Here is a 22,049-nt window from a genome sequence, read left to right as displayed (position 1 = left end):
CATGGTGTCCGCCACCTCCAGAACTCAGGCAATGTCACAGAAAAATGAAAATTTCCAATGTCCCTTAAAAAAATGGAATAACGTGGCAGTCCTGAGTCCTATTCCCACATGGTTACAGGGTTCACAGTCATAGGGTCATTACTGTTTTTGTTGTTTAGTCTCTCAGTCATGTCTGACACTTTGTGACCCCATGGACTATAGTCCTCCAAGCTCCTCTGTCCGTGGGATTCTCCAGGCAAGAATACTGGAGTGGGTTGCCATTTCCTTCTCCAGGGGATCTTCCCAACACAGGGAATGAACCTGAATCTCCTCCATCTCCTGCATTGCAGGCAAATTCTTTACTGCTAAGCAACCAGGCCAAAATGACCCTTTATTTCTTTCTTTATTTTTACTTTCCAAATCATGTATTTATTACTTTAGAAGAGTATTATTTTAAAAAGGAAATAATTTGTAAAACAAAGAATTGATTCTTCCCATATTTCCATTGCAAGGAAAAATATATTTTCATCAAGCTGCTGCCCCCCAATTTTTAAAAATTAATTAATTTATTTTAATTGGAGGCTAATTACTTTACAATATTGTGGCAGTTTTCGCCACACATCGACATGAATCGACCACAGGTGTACATGTGTCCCCCCTCCTAAACCCCTCTTCCTCCTCCCTCCCCACCCCATCCTTCTGGGTTGTCCCAGAGCACTGGTTGTATATATATTTTTATTTTTTCAAACTGTCAATATTTTTATTGATCTTGATACCGGGGTTGGGAAGATCCCCTGGAAAAGGAAATGGCAACCCACTCCTGTATTCTTGCCTGGGAAATTCTATGAACGGAGGAGCCTGGCAGGCCATATAGTCCTAGGGTCACAAAAGAGTTGGACACACCTGAGCGACTAAACAACGATAACAGCAATGACCCTATGAGCATTTCAACATTTTAACTTTTATGTATAGATAAATTATTTTACCCAGTTAATTTTCATCCTACTCTACTCACTGACTTTCCCATCTCTGGTGATGAAAACTCCATCCCTCCAGTGCTTAGAAGCCTTTCTTTACTTAATTCACCATGATCAGATAAGATCTAGTCAAGTAACCAGAAACCACAGTAGATCTCTTAAGCAGAAGAGTTATTTTGATACATATGTATTGAAAGTAACCAGAGACCTTTGAAATTTTGGCCAGATCATATCAGTCATCTACCCATAATTCAGATAAAACCTGAATTATTTCCCAACTTTACCCAAAGAAACATCCGCATCTTTTTATATTCTATAAGTATCTTCAGCATCTGCCTCTCTATTATTGCTACAACTTCATACTCATGTTCTTTCCATCACTGATTCTGCTATAACCCAACGTATTTTTCCTTCCCTTTTGATGTTTTACTAGTTTTTCTTTTCTAGTTTCTCATTTTGGCACTGGTTATCTACATCATCAAGGATGTTCTTTACCTATACAAATGAAAAACAATATTTCTTATAGTTTACCTTCCTGATGATGTCTAACTTTAAATTTTTTTTAAAAAAATTGATTTACCTTTTAACTGGTGGGAAATTGCTTTACAATTTTGAATAATACATATTTTATATTTTTATTTATTTATTTATTGACTGTGCTGGGTCTTCCTGGCTACATGAGGGCTTTTCTTTAGTTGTGGCAAGGTGGGCTCCTCTCTAGTTGCAGTGTGCAAGCTCCTCATTGTGGTGGCTTCTCTTTGCCCAGCATGGGCTCTAGGCACGCAGGTTTCAGTAGTTGTGGCACATGGGCTTAGCTGCCCCGCTGCATGTGGAATCTTCCCTGAGCAGGGATTGAACCCTTGTCGCCTGACTGGCAGGCAGATTCTTTACCACTGGACCACCAGGGAAGTCCCCATGCGGTCCTTTAAGTGAGTCCTTTGTTCCAGTTCTCTGAGATTTTCGTCATTCTCAAAGTGCCCCTGACAAAAGACCAAGTGACATTTACATGTCTCATCTTGACTGCAGTTTTCCTTAAACCTTGAATGCTCTTCACTCATTTATTATTTCATGCTCACAACTTGGAACCACATGAGTTTTCAATACTTACATGATCTTTCTAAAATTTGGACCTGATCATGCCACTTCTCAGATCAAAATTCTTTAGTGCTCTCACCCCCCACGTCTTTATCAGTGGATGAAGCTCCAGCTTCTAGCTGATCTGGGTTCTTTTCAATCTGCCTCTTTGTTCCTTATAACCATTCCCTACCTTTACCTTGGAGAAGAAAATGACAACCCATGCCAATATTCTTGCCTGAGAAATCTCACGGGTAGAGGATCCCGGCAGGCTACAGTCCATGGGGTCGCAAAAGAGTCAGACACGATTTAGCAACCAAACAGCAACAACAACTTTTACTCCTGCCCTAGTTTCTGCCCCCTTCCCCCAATCTTTGTACTCCAGCCATATTGAATTCCAGCTGTAGGAATGCTTCTCATCTCTATGCATCTCCAGGGGCTGTTCCTACTGCCTGGAATGGCCTTCCTTCTCTTTCAACCTTCTTGCTTTTGAAGATGCAGCTTTTTCAAGCGTCTTATCCCCCAAGAAGCCCTTTGCTCCATTTTCCAAACTCAATACCCACTACTATTGCATCACTTTTGTAATATACTATTCTTGCAATGTAATTGTTGGTTTGCCTGTCTCTTTTTCCTGTACTGTACTGTAATGTACATAATGTGTACATATTGTACACTATGTGTACACATAGTATACATACTGTACACTATAAAATCTTGCTAGAATTACAGCATGTCAGTTCTGACTTGAAACTCTAATGCTTCAAACTTACTGATGCAGAAAAGAGTTTGGCATGGAAGTCAGGCACCCATGATTTGATGTCTTAACTTTACCACTTGCTGAACTTATCAAGTTCTTTAATCCCTCTGTTTTTCAGTTTCCATATCTATAAATTGAGACAAATAATTGCCATATTATGAGATTACTATGAGGATTAGAGATATTTTGTATAAAATGCCCAGTACAGTGACTGGTACATAACCAGGCACTCAATAACTGGCAGTTGATATCACAAATAAATGAATCAAGAAAAATAGTGCAGACTTAAAAGATGACCCATCTCAAATGTGCTTATGTGGACCAAAGTGAAAACAGTGAAAAGGAAGAAAGGTTACATAAACACAGAGTATAAACATAGCATCTAGGCAATTAGGACAGTGCGGAAAGCGCTTTCGGTTTGATTTTTTCCCCCTAAACTCCTGACAGCTTTTTAAAAAAATTGAGGTATAGCTGACATATGACATAATTTTACTTTCAGATGCACAACATGATTTGATATTAGTGGTAAATATTTGATATTTATATTCAAAATGATCACCGCAATAAGTCTGGCTAACATCCATCATCATACACAGTTAACAAAAAAAATTTTTTTCTCGTGATGAGAATGTTTAGCCTCTACTCTTTTAGCAACTTTCAAATATATAATACAGTATTATTAACTGTAGTTGCCATGCTATATTTTACATCCCCAGGGCTTATTTATTCTCCTGACAGTTTTTAGTGAAAGACTTACTTATCAGCTGGCAGAAATCTGCAAATAATAGGCAGTATATAAAATAATGAATATGATATAGGATGAAAAAAAAAGTGAAAGTGTTAGTCACGCAGTTGTGTCTGACTCTGTGACCCCATGGACGGTAGCCTGCCAAGATCCTCTGTCCATGGAATTCTTCAGGCAAGAACACTGTAGTGAGTAGCTATTCCCTTCTCCAGGGGATCGTCTCGACCCAGGGAACAAACCCAGGTCTTTTGCACTGCAGGCAGGTTCTTTACTGTCTGAGACACCAGGAAAGCCCATTACTGCTAATTACTGCTAACTTGTCATACAACTGACCTCTTGAAGGTGTATGTGAGGTTTTGTTTCATTTTTGCATGTGTGAATATTTGTGGGTGGGGAACCCTATAGCTCGGTGGTTGGTCAGCATGGCTGAATTCCCATGAAACAGCTGTACCAGTATAGCATCCTGGTTATAGCTTGTCTTTATCCCCAAGCTGCAAAACTCCTGGAGGTTGGGGACCGTGTTATTCATCTGTGTTTTCCCTGAACATAGTATAGAACTTGGTATGTAGTAGGTGTTTAATAAATATTTATTAAGGAGATCAAAGGATGAATTGGGAGGTTTACTACTCATGTATATATTTATAAATGTATGATATACTTATACATACGCATATACGCACACTTTCACTCTGATTCCTGGGGCCAGCTTTCCCTTTAGTCTGGCTTGAGCCATATGCAGACTAGGGTTGGTCCCTGGGTATAAATTGTATTTTTAAAACAGTCTATGAACAACTGTATCCCAAAGAACTTTCTGTGATGATGGCTATATTCCATTCTTCATTATCCAGTATGAGACCAATGGCTACAGAACATTCGCAGTGTGGTTAAGTGATTGAGGGATTGAATTTTCAATTTTTATTTTAATTTAATCAGCTACTTGTGACAACTATATTGGTTAACACTGGTAAATAATCTCCTATGTATCATCTCTATGTACTTTTCCAGATCATATTCAACTGTTATGTTCTGGGTTACACTTTTTTGATGGGGCTTGTATGTGGAGTCTTAAGACTTTAATAGTTTAATACCACTTTCTAAATAAAGTAAAAATATTTGCTGAGCATCTAGTGCTTGGCAATATTGCTGGCATTATGGAGAATATAATGTCCCTACCTTTGTGTTGCTTCTATCTAATGAGGAAATGGAAAAGGAAAGATGGAGCATTAAAATAGAAAAATGGACTACACAGCCTTGGGTATGGCTCCGCTAAACATGAGTATAAAATCGGTTAACACAAGCCTGCTTCACTAGATGGAAGCAATCACACAGAATACTGTCAATGTAGAGGGTAGGGCACCTTGACGTGTAAAATCTACAGGCCATAAAAAAATCTGTTTAGTAGTTCTAAGACTTTAGGATCTCTGATGGTATTCACTAATATATGGTGTCCACAAAAAAATACTAACTGCCAAGTGGAAAGTAGAGCTAGCAAAGAAATTTACTTGTTATTTATTTAACAAGTGCTAGTGTTATGCCAAGAAGACTCTGCTGAATAAAATTTATTATTACAGCCTTTATTTGATTTTTTTTATAACTCTCTCTTTTAATTTTTATTTATTTATTTTTGGCTGTGCTGGGTCTTCATTGCTGCATTGGGCATTCTCTAGTTGTGGTGATCAGAGGTTACTCTCTCGTGGCAGGGCCCAGGCTTCTCATTGTGGTGGCTTCTCTTGTTGCAGAGCATGGGTTTTAGGGCACCCAGACTTCAGTAGCTGCGGCACGTGGGCTCAGTATTTGTGCTTCCTGGGCTCTAGAGCACAGGCCCAGTAGTTGGGGCACACGGGCTAGGTTGCTCCTGGATCAGGGATCAAACCCACGTCTCCTGCAGGCAGATTCTTTACCACTGAGACACCAGGGAAGCCCAATAACTCTCTTTTAAATCAAGAATCCTTCAGTTCAAGTCAGGGTTGCAGTGCAGTTCACGCATTCTTAAGGGATATTTTTTATTTCAGCTCTCCTTCCTTGTTCCCCAGTGCAGTGCCTCGCTCTCTGTGAATGTTGAGCGAAGACAGTGCACACCTGCTGGAAAAGTCATGTTCCCCTCCCTGCCCTCAAGGAACTGAGACAAACTTCAAAATAGACAATCACATCACAGGTAGAAGGTGGGAACTTATGAGGTCATAATCGCTTTAGTCTTTTCATGCATTCTTGACTGTGGTTCAGAATGGTTCAAACATTTTCTTCCTCTTTTTAAATTAGGTACTGTGATACTGACCAGTCACTGGTAAGGTATAATGGTGTGCACTTTCTATAAACTCCTCATTGCTCATCCTGCCTCCGTGTTAAATGAGTTTTGCTAAATGTTAATCACTCTTCACCTGGTAAATATTTATCAGAAAAACCCTCATATTTTACTATGAACTACATGATTCCAGTTTTTCTGCAGGTTTCTAATGGGCACATTTTATTCTACAGACATTATATAATGAGTGTGAAGACAGATTCATAACATTAAAGGCAAGATAGTTCCTACAGAAACCACTTACTTATTTGTTGTCACAGAAATAAAGTTTATTGAAAAACTCATCAAGAAATTACATTTTTCTCTATGAAAATACTCAGTATAAGAAATGGGATCTAAAAAAAAAAAAAAGAAGAAATGGGATCTAGGAAGCAACATGACCAAGAAAATACAATCTGAGGTCTGATAGATTTCAATACCTTTGATAATAGATGACAGTCACCTGCCCAAATGAACCAAATGACACTCAGCCAAATAGCCATAACAAATTTCTTGATTTTCTTTCCATTAAGATGAATGGTAGGTTGTCCATATCTAGGCCATCTGGTCTGCCTCTATACATAATAAATATACTGAGGCAAGTGAATGCTGAAGAGATAGCTTCCATATTATCACCAGACACTGAGGGAGGCAGCCATCGGTCAGCAGCAGCTTGGGATGGAGGGCTCATCCCAGGGCTGAGTGAAGCTTGCGAGGTTGACCGTCTCCAGGCCTGGGGTGGGCTGGGAGGGTGGAGCAGGAAGCACGTGGGCACACAGGGTCAAGGAATGTAGCATGGTGGGGGGCAGCTGTCACAGCAGGTTGGCTCCGCTAACCAAACTGTGTGTGGGCAGGTGCTGGGCAGGCTGAGTCCACATGGGCAGCGTTTATCAGAGGAGCAGATGGTGGTGTCGGTACCAGTGGGGACACTGCAGCAGTAATGGGAAGCACAGAAAGCCATGGCAGTGGGAATCTGGTTTGCTTTTGGAGAAACCCTTTACTTTAAACCTCTTAGCCTGTTGCGGTATCCAAGAAAGTATTGGGTTGGCCAAAAAGCTCGTTTGAGTTTTTCCATATAAATGAGAATATTTTGTACCACTTAAAATTTAAAAGCTGTGATACTCTAGTTTAAATCTCATGTCTACTAATTAATTATGAAATGCTTCAAGACTCTAATGCAAAGTTTTGAATGTAACAAGTAAAATTTGAATATGAATAATCAATATTTCAAAGTTTAAATAGTGCTCCTCCATGGACAGTGTGGAGTCAGCAAACAGGAGATTCACAGAAGTTTCACCCTAGAGGGACTCTACGAATCTTCCAGTCTGCTCTGCTTCGTTTATAGATGAGGAAACAAACATCCAGAGAGATGGTGCAATTTGCCAAAGGTCCCCCAACTGGTTACAGTAACAGTGCCATGCCTAGAAGCAAAGCCTGCACTCTCCTATCCAGACTTCATTTTTTTCCCAGACTGACATTTCACTGTGAACAATTCATTGACAATTTATACGATATGTATAATTTCCTAAATAAGATTTAGCAATCCAACTCCAGATTTTCTTAAGCTTATTGAATTGCTCAAAGTAGCTAATGAAGACTAACATATACTGAGCTCTTACTGTGCTTCCAGCCCTGTCCTCAGAGTTTATACTATCTCAATGCATTTTCCCAACAACCTCATGAGGCGGGTATCATTTTAGATGTAAATACTCTCAGGCACAGAGAGATAAATAGCTTGCGCAAGATCACACAGCCACTATGCTATCTAACTGGGACTGCAGCCCTTGTTTGTCTGATATTTATGGCTGTATATTTAACCGGAATTTGAAACATCCTCCCTCCCTGCTGTGCATTTCTGTTAGTCTATATGAAAGTGTACTGTTAATACTTAGTAATTTGTAGGTACTTGTAACTTCTCACATTTTTGTAAGAAGATTGACAAATGTATCTCAGTGTGTTTCTTGCTTCTTTTATTAAACTGGCATTGATTTTCTATACCAAAAAAAAAAAAAAAAGACGTACATGAAATAGCATCTTGAGTCCATTGAATCTAGCAGTCCTGCCAGTTCTTATCTCCTCACTAGTAACAACCCTTCAGTATCTTCCTTCTCACTGGAGGCAGAAGCCAAAGTCCTTACAAGCCACTGACAAGGCTGCTGGCAATCTGTACCTCCCCTCAACTCCCTGCCTATCTTCCCCTTCAGGACTACTTACTGTTCCCTCCACCTCTTTGAGATATTTACTCAAATATTACCTTACTGCTCAGGCTCCCCAGACTACCCCATTTATAACTGAAAAACTCCCCCAACCCCAGCACACCTTGCCCCTCTCCTGTTTTACATTTCCCGGACATACTTGTTCAGTTCAGTCTCTTAGACGTGTCCGACTCTTTGCGTCTATTTTAACTTATTGGCTAATTGTCCCTAAGAGAATGAAGGCATAATTACATAGTTCACTGCTGTATTCCTAGTGCTTAAGAGAAGGTGCTAAAAAATATTTGCTGGGTGAACTGTATGACAAACTATAACATCCAGGTATGTGCCTTTGTTTCAACTTCAAAATGTAAGCTACATATTCTGAGCACCCTAACTCTGTAATGCCCTGTCATAGATTTATTACCTACGGGCTATTCACTAATCATTTTTTTCTTTTTACTGTTGAAATTAATTTACCCTCTCTTCCACTCTGTATTCTTGGTGGTCTCCAGGATTTCAAAAAGGGGGAATATCAAATTTTTGACAGATCCCTCAGCAGTTTAGAGAAAGTGATCTGTACTTTTACTGGTCTCTGTAGAACAGGACTATCATGACAGCATTAAAAACATAAGAAGAAAAACTATTAGGAAAGTGAAGTCACTATTTGTATTTTCAAGTGGTAAAATATTGCTTGTAAAAAGGACAAACAGCAAGATGATGGCTCTTTGAGCATTTGTTGTTGTTGTCTAGTTGATAACTCATGTCTGATTCTTTGCAACCCCGTTTACTGTAGCCCCCAAGCCCCTCTGTCTATGGGATTTCCCAGGCAAGAACACTGGAGTGGGTTGCCATTTCCTTCTCCAGGGGATCTTCCCAACCCAGGGACTGAACCCCTGTGTGCTGCATTGGCAGGCTGGTTCTTTACCTCTGAGCCACCAGGAAAGCCCCGTTAAGCATTTATAAAAACAGTTTTTCTGTTGAATGTTGTCTCGGAAGGCCCAGTGTAATGAAAGAAGCCTGGGGTGGGAGGAGGACCTGGGTTCTTGGGCCATGTAATGAGCAGACTGAAGATGATCTTTGTGATACAAAGCTCTTGGAGACAAAGCCATGAAGATTTCTCACGCCCATCTAAAGTTATTCAGTTCAGTTGCTCAGTCGTGTCCGACTCTTTGCGACCCCATGGACTGCAGCACGCCAGGCCTGCCTGTCCATCACCAACTCCCGGAGTTTACCCAAACTCAAGTCCATTGAGTCAGTGATGCCATCCAACCATCTCAACCTCTGTCGTCCACTTCTCCTCCTGAACTCAATCTTTCCCAGCATCAGGGTCTTTTCAAATGAGTCTTCTTCGCACCAGGTGGCTAAAGTATTGGAGTTTCAACTTCAACATCAGTCCTTCCAATGAACACCCAGGACTGATCTCCTTTAGGATGGACTGGTTGGATCTCCTTGCAGTCCAAAGGACTCTCAAGAGTCTTCTCCAGCACCACAGTTCAAAAGCATCAATTCTTTGGCACTCAGCTTTCTTTATAGTCCAACTGTCATATCCATACATAACTACTGGAAAAACCACAGCCTTGACTAGATGGACCTTTGTTGGCAAAGTAATGTCTCTGCTTTTTAATATGCTAAGTTGGTCATAACTTTTCTTCCAAGGAGTATCTAAAGTTATATTTCATGTTTATTTTTACAATTAATTTAACATACCAAGAATAATTGTTATAAATTGATATTTAGGTATATGAACTTTATTTTCACAATTTAGTTTTTCCCAGTTAAACAGAAATTGCTTTCATGTTGGTAACATTTAAACATGTAAGTCATATCTAAGGACACAAAAATGACCACCATAATTACCATATTTAATTCTGATTCATTGGGGGACTAATTACTTATTTTGTGAACATGGAAGCCCCCCTGTAATTCTTTTCCCATTTTGAACAAGGGCGAAGAACCTGAAAAGTTCAAATTTCAGTTTGCCACTTGTTTGTAAGCTCTAAGGATATTATAACCAAAGGCTAAAATGAGTTTTTGGCACTGTTTGGAAGTTCCTATTTTGGGTGCTATCCCTTCTGCCTCCATCAGCTTGAACTGAGAATTACTAGTACTATACATAATCAATTTCAACTCAAATCATTTCACAAATGTTAATATTTCATCTTCATATATGACTGCACTGTAAAATACAAGATTCTTAAAAGCCATTGAAGAGAACTTTAAAAATAAAATTTATTAATCAGTTAAACCATACTATGGGAGAAAGTTAAATGTGTATTTTTCTAAATTTTGAATTAAAATTGGGGCAGCCTTGTGCCAGCTAAAGCACCAAGCAATATAGCTGACCTTAGACTAGACTAGACCACTGGCTAGCCACTGTGCAGATTCTCTGGGGTTTAAGACATTCATCTCTTATCACATATCTAAATTCTGGAAAACTGGAAGAACATTCACTCACCTCTTATTTAGTAAAAGGAAAAATTAAACTTCTAAGACACACCAAAATAAATTTCTCTTTGAGAGTGAGAGTTATTTTTCTTTTCACAAAATCACAGCCTTTTATTTTTTCATAAGCTTTTATTAGCGCTTTGGCATAGTTTTGCCAAAGGTATAGCCATAGGAATAGAACCAAAGTGTGTGACCTAGCTGGGGGTCTTATCCTCACTGTTAGTTAAAGAGATTGCATAACTGCATGACCAGGTCCTAAATTGGACAGAATAAATCTTACAGGAGGTTTGCCTTCTTGGTAGATACAAAGAAAACACAGAAATGCAATTCTGAGGCTAACTTCTTTGGCTATTAGTACCATGACAAGGCCTGCAAAGTCCGCTTTGCAGTATGGAGTGGAGGACACTCTTTAAAAACAAACATGATCTCCTAAACCCTGCATCAGAGGTCATGGGAGACAAAAGAAAGGCCCTTCCTGAGTCTAAAATTCAACTCCCAAGTTAGGATTTAGGAAAATTAAACCAATTATTAAGCAGAAGAAAATCCCCTGCGCAAGACTGTCAGTTTGTACAAATCAAATCAAAATTTTAAGGAGTTCTAAGCAAATAGCTGGAGAAACAGATAAGATAAATCTAAAATGGAAGAAGAGGTGGCTGATTCCAGCTGAAAATACCAAGTTGAGGATGAAAGCATTTGGGTAGAAGCCAGCCTCCTGGCCGGAAAGCAAAGAGCATAAACGAATACTGCCACCAAAGTGCTGGAAAGGCCAATAGAGGTTGCAGCCGGTCGGTTTAACTGAAGGCGGTTTCCACCTCCTCCATTAGCTCGGTCCCAATTGGAAGCGCAGTGCGCGGCGCCGCGCTCCCGGCCCGCCGCTCAGGCGGGGCGGGGCGGGGCGAGCGCGGGCGCTCCACCGGCGCAGAGGCGGGGCGGCTATATTACGTGCGCGGTGCCGCCCCTGCGAGAGGACGTTGCGTGCTCGCTCGCGCCAGGCGAGTCTCCGCGTCTCCCTCGCGAACTCGGTGAAAGGAATTGGCGCCGTTCGACACCAGGCGGATCCGCTCTGCAGCACGAACCCACCTCCAGCCGCAGCCGCAGCCGCCGCCCGGGCCAAGGAGCAGCCGCAGCCGCCGCCAGTGGCCGAGTGAGCGGAGCCGAGTTTGAGCCAGCGCCTAGCGGTGAATCGGGGCCTCACCATGAGTTCCTCGCCTGTTAATGTGAAAAAGCTGAAGGTGTCGGAGCTGAAGGAGGAGCTCAAGAAGCGGCGCCTGTCCGACAAGGGCCTCAAGGCCGAGCTCATGGAGCGTCTCCAGGCCGCGCTGGACGACGAGGAGGCCGGGGGCCGCCCCGCCATGGAGCCCGGGAACGGCAGCCTAGACCTGGGCGGGGATTCCGCCGGGCGCTCGGGAGCAGGCCTCGAGCAGGAGGCCGCGGCCGGCGGCGACGACGACGAGGAGGAAGAGGAGGAGGAGGAGGAAGGGATCGCCGCCTTGGATGGCGACCAGATGGAGCTCGGGGAGGAGAACGGCGCCGCGGGGGCGGCCGACTCGGGCCCAATGGAGGAGGAAGAGGCCGCCTCGGAGGACGAGAACGGCGACGACCAGGGCTTCCAGGAAGGGGAGGATGAGCTCGGAGAAGAGGAGGAAGGCGCGGGCGACGAGAACGGGCACGGGGAGCAGCAGCCTCAACCGCCGGCGGCGCCGCAGCAACAACCCCAGCAGCAGCGCGGGGCCGCCAAGGAGGCCGCGGGGAAGAGCAGCGGCCCCACGTCGCTGTTCGCGGTGACGGTGGCGCCGCCCGGGGCGAGGCAGGGCCAGCAGCAGGCGGGAGGTAAGAAGAAGGCGGAAGGCGGCGGAGGCGGCGGTCGCCCCGGGGCTCCGGCGGCGGGTGAGTGCTGCGTGGTTGGCTGCGCGCGGCGGGAGGCCCGCGCGGGGTGGGGACCGTGCCCAGGCCTGCCGGAGCCCCGCAGGGCGGGGGGGGAGGAAACCCGCCGCGGGAGGGAGCACCCCTGGGGGCTGGGGACTGCTGGAGGGGGGCGGGCGGGGCGCGGGGAATCCCGGATTAGGCGTGAGGCCTCGGCTCGGTGTGTGACGGCGGTGGCGGCGCCTCCATTATGTGGCTGGAGAGCCGGGGTGGGGAGGGGGGAGGCTGCAGCTGCCGCTGGAGGGGGAGGAGCCGCGGAGGCGCCGTCGCGCTGCGTGCGCGCGGTGCGGGCACATGTCTCGGGGGGAGGGGAGGCCCGGGGCCCCGGCGGCGCGCCGTGGCGGCTCCGGGCCGCGGTATTGTGCAAGGCGCGCCGGGCTCGGCGTTACGTCACTTCCGGCGGGCGGGGCGGCGCCGGGCGGGGCCCGCGGCGAGCAGTACAATGCGGCCGCGGGGAGCGCGGGCCCGGGTGGGGGGAGGGGAGTGCGGGCGGGGAGCTTCGGCCCCTCCCCCTTTCCTGAACACTCTCTGGGGTACACGTGGGCGCCGAGCCTGGGCCGCGCTAAATTTTCATTAGTTTTCTGGAATATTCGAGTGGACTGGCAAAATTAGCAATGTCCTTAGACTGCGTCACTGACTCCAAACCGGTTCCAAGCAGATTGTTGTTTGAATTCGCAAGTGAGTCATTGATTGAAATCACGACAATGTACAAGTGGAGCTTTAGGGAACCTCCAACAAGAAAGGGATTTTCTGTTTGTTGTGGCGGCGTGCCGTGGTATCTTACACAGCGGTGTCGTGTGTGTTGTAGGAGACGGCAAAACAGAACAGAAAGGCGGAGATAAAAAGAGAGGTGTTAAAAGACCTCGAGAAGATCATGGCCGTGGCTATTTTGAGTACATTGAAGAGAACAAGTATAGCAGGTAGAGGATGCTAACCTAGTTTTGTCACATGTTCATTATCCTTTGGTGGGGAAAGTTGTATCAGGAGACAATTCTGTCTTTTCAGAGCCAAATCTCCTCAGCCACCTGTTGAAGAAGAAGATGAACACTTCGACGACACAGTGGTTTGTCTTGATACTTGTAAGTGAAGCTGTTTCTCCCTCGTTCCTCCCTCAGTTATCAAATGTGATTTCTGGTTACAAAATGTTAGAAAACTTAATGTGTGTAAACGGTTCGTTTAAAATTAGATGGTGGCTTTTATTCAGATTCTGGTCACTTAATTTAGTCCAGCAGTTGTATTGATAGTTTTAGAGGCTCTAACAATTTGATTATTTTTTGGTATGATTTTAAAATTTTCATTTGTAGGAATGTGAAATGAATGTCAGTATTTGACTGTCTAGCTAATAGAAACTTGTAAGACTATAATTTGTCCCTATAGGGTCTACAATAAAAGTAATGTCATTTTTTTTTTGGTGGAATTATGTTAAGTGAGCTACTTGGGCTAGTTAAGTATTTATTAATGACTTTCCCATTAGCACATCACGATATTCCCTATTCTAAAAGATTGTAATATTACTTTCTCAATAACTGCTCTTTTGTTCTCAATTCCAGTTCAGTAGCTGCTGCTTTAACCTAAGTTGGTTTCTTCCAAAGACCTGGGGCAGCAGCAGTGGGCTATCACTGGGCCACTAGCTTTCTTCAGCAGCGAATGGTATCAATGACAGCGCTGTAAATACTGCTACTTTACCCAGTTGGGTTGCAATTGAGTATGAGGAAGTATTGCAAACCTCTAAATGGGCCTTGGCAGTCAGATTCCTAATTTTTCTCACATACATACAAAATCATTGCTTTAGTATTTTGATCAGAGAGTAGAATTTTGTGATAAACAGAAAAAAGGGTAGAAATAACTGCTTAGAGGTAAGGTGTCATCCTGTCTTGTAGATCTAAGGAGTTGAATCTTAGATTCTCCTGTTTTGGAATACCTATTTTATTTAGATGTGTATGGTAGTGTAAATGTAAGTCTTGACTTTTTATTACATACCGTTTACATATAGTCAACGTAGTGGAGTCTTTTTTTTTTTTTTAACAGAACTGCGTATGGAAGAGTAGTTGAATGTTTTACGTTTAAAGTTTAGTTGCTTAAAATTGGCGAGATACGAAGCAATGGTTTAGGAAGATAATGCTGGTATAAGACTTTCTAGCTCATCGAGGGATACCAGTTTAAGTGCATTATTGGGTTCAAGTGTAATCTATTGAACATTTCTATGAGAAATGTAAAGAGCAAAGCTTATGTAAGGAATTCCAGACTGTAGGTATAATTTCATCTCACCAGTAAAACTTAAGAAAGTAGCTTTCTTAATTTAGTGTTGCCTCCACTGAGAACTCAGAAGGTGCATGCTAATGAGCCAGTGACCCAAAGGTAGCTAGGTTAAAGTCGTTTTGGATTTGGATTACTCCAAAGTGTGTAATCCCCCATTCGTATTAACAGGCAAATCTGGGGAAAGGGGACCTAAAATGCTGTAGTAGTAACAGCATTGATGACCAGGTTTGTATTGTATAGACTGAGATTGCCTTAACAAATTTTAGCAAAGAATTTAAGGTCTAGAACCCCTGTAAAGTGAGGATCAACAGCTCATACTCTTTAAAATACTTGGTCATGGCCTCGCTTCAGTTTTATTGTGGCACTGGTAAATTCTGCCTGGTCTGGCATGCTTCACTTTGATTTCCTGCTATCCTCTACTGCTTGCCTCTAAATCAAGGTAAAGAGCAGAGCAGGTATGTATAAATGTCACATTGTCTTGATTATTTTATATAAATAAAATACTCATAAACTAAACCTTGATATTTGTTAGCTGCATAGGTAGTGTACACTTCAGTTCATAATTTGGCAAGAATGACTTGGTGGGAGTGGGGTTTAAACTGAAACTTAGAACAGCATCTGCAAAAATGTATGCAGCATTCAGAAATATGTGAAAATTTAATAATAGCTTTGTCTACATAGCAGATGTTTATAGTGGATATCAAAAGAAATAATACGGTATTTGATATAATTGCAGATAATTGTGATCTACATTTTAAAATATCAAGAGATCGCCTCAGTGCTTCTTCCCTTACCATGGAGAGTTTTGCTTTTCTGTGGGCTGGAGGAAGGGCATCTTATGGTGTGTCAAAAGGCAAAGTCTGTTTTGAGATGAAGGTAAAAGTAGTTTTGTGATGTTCTTTTTTTCTGATGCTTTGTGAGGTTTTTGCCTGTTACTAGATAATCAGTGGAACTTGTATGTTTTCAAATTTTTGTGGGTTACAAGAGGGACTAACCCTATGTTTTATAGTAGTTGAAGATGTTTGTTATATTAGAAGTTGCCATGTAGATAGAGCCAGCATAATTTTTACTTAGGGTGTTCATTTTTTATCAGGCACTTGAAAGGCCCACCAAAGGATTGGAAAAAAATTTGGTTAGGCTCCTGCTTTTGTTCTGAAAAATACTTGTCAAAGAATAAACTTAAGTTGGTTTTGAGTATGAGAATATATAATTTCAACATTTTCTTTTAAATGTGAATCAACCAAGTACATTTTCAGTTTCAAGTTATAAGCCCTTAAAATTTGAAGTTCTTGTAAATGTTGGGGGGAGTGTAAAGTAAAGTTGGTGTGTCTTTGTACTTAGTAGCTGAAGAAGGATTAGCCCATTGCCCAAATGAAATAAACCAGGGTTGATTGAGTGGTTTATTTTCCTTGGTTTACAGTTTGTTTATCTTTGACTTTCAGGTTACAGAGAAGATCCCAGTGAGGCATTTATATACGAAAGATATTGATATACATGAAGTTCGGATTGGGTGGTCACTAACCACAAGTGGAATGTTGCTTGGTAAAGTTTCCATTTGAGTATCTTGGTACTCTTGAGTGTTTATTTAGGGTTTGATTTCAGTAGTTAGAAGGCATTCTAAACTTTTTGCCTATTTTTTAGAGATGAATAACAGTAACATTAGCACAGGTTAAATTTTAGCTTTTCTTTATAGTTACTTGGTTTATGGCTGATGGTTCAAATAGAATGTTATCATGTCATGCAATTTGTCAACTAGTTAACTAACCACCTAGCTCTTTTTATATCTAGTATAAAGTCAGTATAGTGTATTCTTGAACCCCACATCTTGAAAAAATAATGGGTCAGTGTATTGTTTCAGAGACTTGATATAATGAAAGTTAATCATTTTCTTAGGTGAAGAAGAATTTTCTTATGGGTATTCTCTAAAAGGAATAAAAACATGCAACTGTGAGACTGAAGATTACGGAGAGAAGTTTGATGAAAATGATGTGATTACATGTTTTGCTGTAAGTCATAGCTAAATTTCTATGTAAATGGCAAGTTATTAGATAAGATTATTTTAGTTATATCAAACTTTTCATTTACTGATTGATTTTGACTGAAAACTTAATATGAAGTTGATCCGAAAATCTAGTCTTTTTGGGTAGTATTAATTTCTGTTTGTGGACATAGGTGTTTTAGTTGTTCACACCAAGCTATTTTAACATATAACCTAAATATCCACAAGATAAGCTTTACTCCTAGGTGTTTTTTTTTTTTTTTAAAGAAGTGTTACAAGAAGCAGATTAAAACCCATTCATTTTTCTCTCCAATTAATAGAACTTTGAAAGTGATGAAGTAGAACTGTCTTATGCAAAGAATGGACAAGATCTTGGCATTGCCTTCAAAATCAGTAAGGAGGTTCTTGCTGGACGACCACTCTTCCCGCATGTTCTGTGCCACAACTGTGCAGTTGAATTTAATTTTGGTCAGAAGGAAAAGCCATATTTTCCAATACCTGAAGACTATACTTTTATCCAGAATGTCCCCTTGGAGGATCGAGTTAGAGGACCAAAGGGGCCTGAAGAGAAGAAAGATTGTGAAGTAAGTCACTGGAAAAAAAATTTTTTTGAAGCTTGGCTAAAGTTCTGTTTAATTTACTGCTGTACTTGTTCTCATTAAAAGGCTGTGAAAATTCAAATGTGTAAACTGGGCTTTTGTGTATTAAAAAATATTTAAAGAATTCTTTGCATTGTAGGTGGTTATGATGATTGGCTTGCCAGGAGCTGGAAAAACTACCTGGGTTACTAAACATGCAGCAGAAAATCCTGGTAAATACAACATTCTTGGAACAAACACCATAATGGATAAAATGATGGTAAGTAAAATGGGCTTGATTTCAGCATTTTTAAAAGACTAGAAGGTATTTATTCTAGGTAATCTTTTTGTTTTTATCCATTTTGTTTAGTATTTTAGAGATTTTGAGTTTGGGCAGTTAAATGGTTTTGTAAGTAGGTGCTTTACCTGTAAGGTAAAAGTGCTTTTCTTCCAGTGACTAAACTCCATTTTCTGTAGAAGTTTTTTTAACTCAGTTATCCAGTTTAGATAAACATGAGTTGATTGGCATTGGGTGGAGTTACAGGATAAAATGTCCTTTCTTATAGCATTGAGGAAAGGCAATGTTTAAATTTTTTTTCAATTTTAAAAAAAAGGTGGCAGGTTTTAAGAAGCAAATGGCAGATACTGGAAAGCTGAACACGCTGTTGCAGAGGGCTCCACAGTGTCTTGGAAAGTTTATTGAGATTGCTGCCCGTAAGAAGCGAAATTTCATTTTGGATCAGGTAAGCTGTAACTTTGAAGTTGAAAAAACTGATAATTGTAGAATTAATGTTTGGGGTTATAAACTTTCTTTTTTCTTTTTCTGAAAGACAAATGTGTCTGCTGCTGCCCAGAGGAGAAAAATGTGCCTCTTTGCAGGCTTCCAACGAAAAGCTGTTGTAGTTTGCCCAAAAGATGAAGACTATAAGCAGAGAACACAGAAGAAGGCGGAAGTAGAGGGGAAAGACCTACCAGAACATGCAGTTCTCAAAATGAAAGGCATGGCATTCTGTTATGTTACATAGCCTGTGATTTGTCTGTTAATATCATTAATAACCGTTTAACTGTAAATGAACATTTTTATTTAACTTGTGTTTGTAAGAAAATGTGATTAAAATATGACTAGGTATTGTGTGTTTTGCAAGAATTACAGCTGATTGAGAATTGTAGGCTTTAGGGTTGTGAATGTGTATGTAGTGGGTTTGTAGGTTAATATGCTTTTATGTTTTGCAGGAAACTTTACTCTGCCAGAAGTAGCTGAGTGCTTTGATGAAATAACCTATGTTGAACTTCAGAAGGAAGAAGCCCAGAAACTTTTGGAGCAATATAAGGAAGAAAGCAAAAAGGCTCTTCCACCGGAAAAGAAACAGAACACAGGCTCAAAGAAGAGCAATAAAAATAAGAGTGGCAAGAACCAGTTTAACAGAGGCGGTGGGCATAGAGGACGTGGTGGATTCAATATGCGTGGTGGAAATTTCAGAGGAGGAGGCAAGTTAATTTTGAATATTATTTGGTCCAAGGTTGAAACAAATGGTAAACTTCTATTTTGGGGTCTATATTATTACTTAGCTGAATTTAACATAGGAAGCTTTTGATCTGCATTATCTTAAGCTGTCTTAGTAAGCATATCTAGGTTGTGTTGAACGGTTAAACATTTTTCTCCGAAGATGAAGGAATGGTCCAAAAGAACCCTAAGTCTCATGTAAAGAAGGTAACACACTATTAAATGAAACGTTTCTTGTTTTTTAGCTCCTGGGAATCGTGGTGGCTATAACAGGAGGGGCAACATGCCACAGCGAGGTGGTGGTGGTGGCGGAAGTGGTGGAATTGGCTATCCATATCCTCGCGGCCCTGTCTTTCCCAGCCGAGGCGGTTATTCAAACAGAGGGAACTACAACAGAGGTGGAATGCCTAACAGAGGGAACTACAACCAGGTGATCACTGAAGATCTCTGCAGACACTGATTCTCCATATAACTTAGTGTGAGAGGTTAAATAGGATGGCGCAGCTTCACTGAAGTTAAGAACACAGTGTATATGCATAATTATGATAAAATGTGTAAAATTCATTAATGTTAATTTTTAGGTGTGTTAACTGTTAATAGGAACAAGTCAGGTGTGATGTCTCCTAGTGAGTAAGTTTTAATCACCTGAAAGGAAACCCAGCAGTGTTCAGGTTAATGGCTGACTGCCCATCCATCCATTTCTGCAGCTACGTCCCCTCTTTCCCCCCTGCCCCTTAGATAAACCTAACAACTTGTGTTCTGAGTTCTTTAAAGATTTTTTTCTTTTTTGTAGAACTTCAGAGGACGAGGAAACAATCGTGGCTACAAAAATCAATCTCAGGGCTACAACCAGTGGCAGCAGGGTGTAAGTAATTCCTTACATGTTTTTATGTGCATTTAATTGTATTTTGAGTTCATAAGAATCAATCTTGAAAAAAGATCTTGTCCAGGGATTGAAGTGTTTATAAATAAGTATTACAGGGCAAGCTGTGAGTTGTATTGCAGTTGTAGCTGTATACTATCTTTTGAAGGCGAGATAGATTGGAGTTTGCTGTAACGTAACATTTTTTAATAAAGTAATATTTAATTCATACGGTTTTTTTTTTTACTGATAGCTTTAATTGTATAAACTAACCGAAGTCGTAATGTGTTTCCTTTTGTAATGTGTATTGGTAATGGGATGTTAATACTAACTAAATCTGGCTTGATAAATCAGAGGAATGACAGGTATAAATTTGTTTCCAGCAATTACTCTGAATTAGATTGTCATTTCCTAAAAGCAATTTGAGTGGCTTATTGATGTTTTTTCTTTAAAAAAAAAATTTTCTCTTACAGCAATTCTGGGGTCAGAAGCCATGGAGTCAGCATTATCACCAAGGATATTATTGAATACCCAAATAAAACGAACTGATACATATTTCTCCAAAACCTTCACAAGAAGTCGACTGTTTTCTTTAGTAGGCTAACTTTTTAAACATTCCACAAGAGGAAGTGCCTGCGGGTTCCTTTTTTAGAAGCTTTGTGGGTTGATTTTTTTTTCTTTTCTTTTTTGTACATTTTTAATTGCAGTTTTAAAGTGAATCGTAAGAGAACCTCAGCATTGTGCACGATAAGAGAATGTGTCAGTATTTCAGGGTTCTACATTTTATCTGTAAAATGTGACTTTTTTTTTTATCACAACAAAAGTAAAATGTTGCTTTGTACCTGGTGTCTTTTATTAAGAATTTACTCCCCCCCATTTCTCACAGAGATAACAGTCGGGAGTCATTGTCACAATATGATAGAAATGTTAGCAACCAGATTCATGTAAGGACTTAGTGGTCCTCATGAATTGCATAAGACTCTGTACTGCTCATATTACACTCCATCCTCTCTGTAGTTTGCTGAGTAGTGGAGGGGTAAGCTAAATAGTAGTTTTTGACAGTAACTGGGAAGGCTCTTTCTTTTTAAGTAACAATGGAATTGGCATATTTGGGAATGAAGATAAAATTTGGAACTAAGATAGAGAAGATGGAGTGTATGTAGAAGGGCTGTTAAAAAATGTAAAACTTGGTTGCATTATTTGTGGAGGCTCAAACTTGTGAAGGTTTAAGTACCATAATTTTTCCATTTGTTCTGCATTTTGATTCTGAAAAGAAAGCTGGCTTTGCCCATTTCTTATTAAAAAAACTTGTTGTAAATCCAGTTGTCTAATGGGATCTATATGAAGTTAGCTATGTCTGTATGCCCTTCTCCCACAAAATACTGTATAACTAGTGTGCTTGTAGTAGTTAACTCCACCATCTTTGTAAGCTAATGAAATTGTGAGTCACCCATTTATATCTTAATTTTTAATCATGTCAGTTCTTGAATGGGTATCTCCTTAGCCTGCTGATTTCTTTTTCTTTCTAAAGAAAGTGGGTGGAGAAATTAATTTAGACGTTTGTTTGCAATAAAAAGAATTCATTTTACTCTTGTTTTGGGATTCTCGCCATCAAGGTTCAAAATCCCTTTATGAAACTCCCAAGAGGAGAAAATTTAAGTGTGTGCTTTCTGGACAGCTTATTCTTTACTCTGCACTTGGAACATTTAGGTTTTAAAAACTTAAATGTATATTGACAATTGACTTAAAATTACGAAGTTGAACTCTTCCCTTCCCCTCCCCCCAGATGACTTTAAACATTTAATGAGGGGAAAAGGTACTGGCTGGGAGAAGTTAACACTCAGTTTACCATCTTTACAAAATGCTAATGGCTGTCCTCAACTGATAATTATATATACATCTATATAATACATGAAACTCTGGGAACAGATGCTTTTAGAAGCCATCATGCAAGCCAGTCAATACTACACAACACTGCTAACTTAACTGTAGTTATGTGATAACATTAGATCCCCTAATTGTAATTTTATTGGGTTTGCACAGAACACTTAATCTTGTAAAGGACCCTCACTTACGGTGAGGAATCAGGAGTCAAACTGTAGAACTAAAACTTGACATGAGCTTAGTGTTTCGTTGGTGTTACAGGTTTCCTCTGGTAAGTACAGGTTGGTTTAATTTTCTGCCTGCCTAGATTTTTGTTTTAGCCATTTTAAGTCAGATTTTTAACTAGAAATTTTTCTTGCTGAAAGATGAGCTGGAGTTGAGTTTCAGATGATGGTGTAGCTTCTGTTGAGAGTGTTTTGGTTATAACACACTTAGCATAGGAATACTTACCAGTATAAGATAGTGTCTCAAGGGTTTTTGTCTTTTTAGCAATTGCAACTATCTGCATGAGCCTACTTTTCAGGATGCATCAGTATTACTAGGATTGCATAGCCTTGTCCAGGGGGAAAAAAGTAAGCTTTGTTGCT

At 40.7% G+C, this 22,049-nt stretch overlaps 1 protein-coding gene and 1 pseudogene across 2 annotated transcripts; one reads left to right on the top strand and one right to left on the bottom strand.

Moving 5' to 3' along the window:
* Nucleotides 1-6,173: 6,173 nt before the first annotated feature.
* Nucleotides 6,174-6,891, bottom strand: LOC122452406 (annotated as a pseudogene).
* A 4,513-nt stretch (nucleotides 6,892-11,404) lies between these two features.
* On the top strand, nucleotides 11,405-20,896 carry HNRNPU (heterogeneous nuclear ribonucleoprotein U). Of its 2 annotated transcripts, none has more exons than XM_043486332.1 (14): nucleotides 11,405-12,340; nucleotides 13,185-13,296; nucleotides 13,382-13,455; nucleotides 15,372-15,511; nucleotides 16,078-16,177; nucleotides 16,529-16,641; nucleotides 16,955-17,218; nucleotides 17,373-17,492; nucleotides 17,827-17,955; nucleotides 18,043-18,211; nucleotides 18,446-18,700; nucleotides 18,962-19,146; nucleotides 19,510-19,581; nucleotides 20,052-20,896. In XM_043486332.1, exons 1-14 carry the CDS (start codon nucleotides 11,650-11,652, stop codon nucleotides 20,103-20,105), a joined length of 2,478 nt encoding a protein of 825 aa, XP_043342267.1. In that variant the 5' UTR covers nucleotides 11,405-11,649; the 3' UTR covers nucleotides 20,106-20,896. The 2 variants fall into 2 exon arrangements, with proteins under 2 accessions (XP_043342267.1, XP_043342268.1); XM_043486333.1 differs by having other exon boundaries at nucleotides 11,406-12,283.
* The last annotated feature ends 1,153 nt before the right edge of the window (nucleotides 20,897-22,049 follow it).

This window comes from Cervus canadensis, chromosome 13, assembly GCF_019320065.1.
Source record: "Cervus canadensis isolate Bull #8, Minnesota chromosome 13, ASM1932006v1, whole genome shotgun sequence".
Classification (NCBI taxonomy): domain Eukaryota; kingdom Metazoa; phylum Chordata; class Mammalia; order Artiodactyla; family Cervidae; genus Cervus; species Cervus canadensis.
The sequence above is the reverse complement of the archived record's forward strand: the minus strand, read 5'-3'. Positions and strand labels throughout refer to the sequence as shown.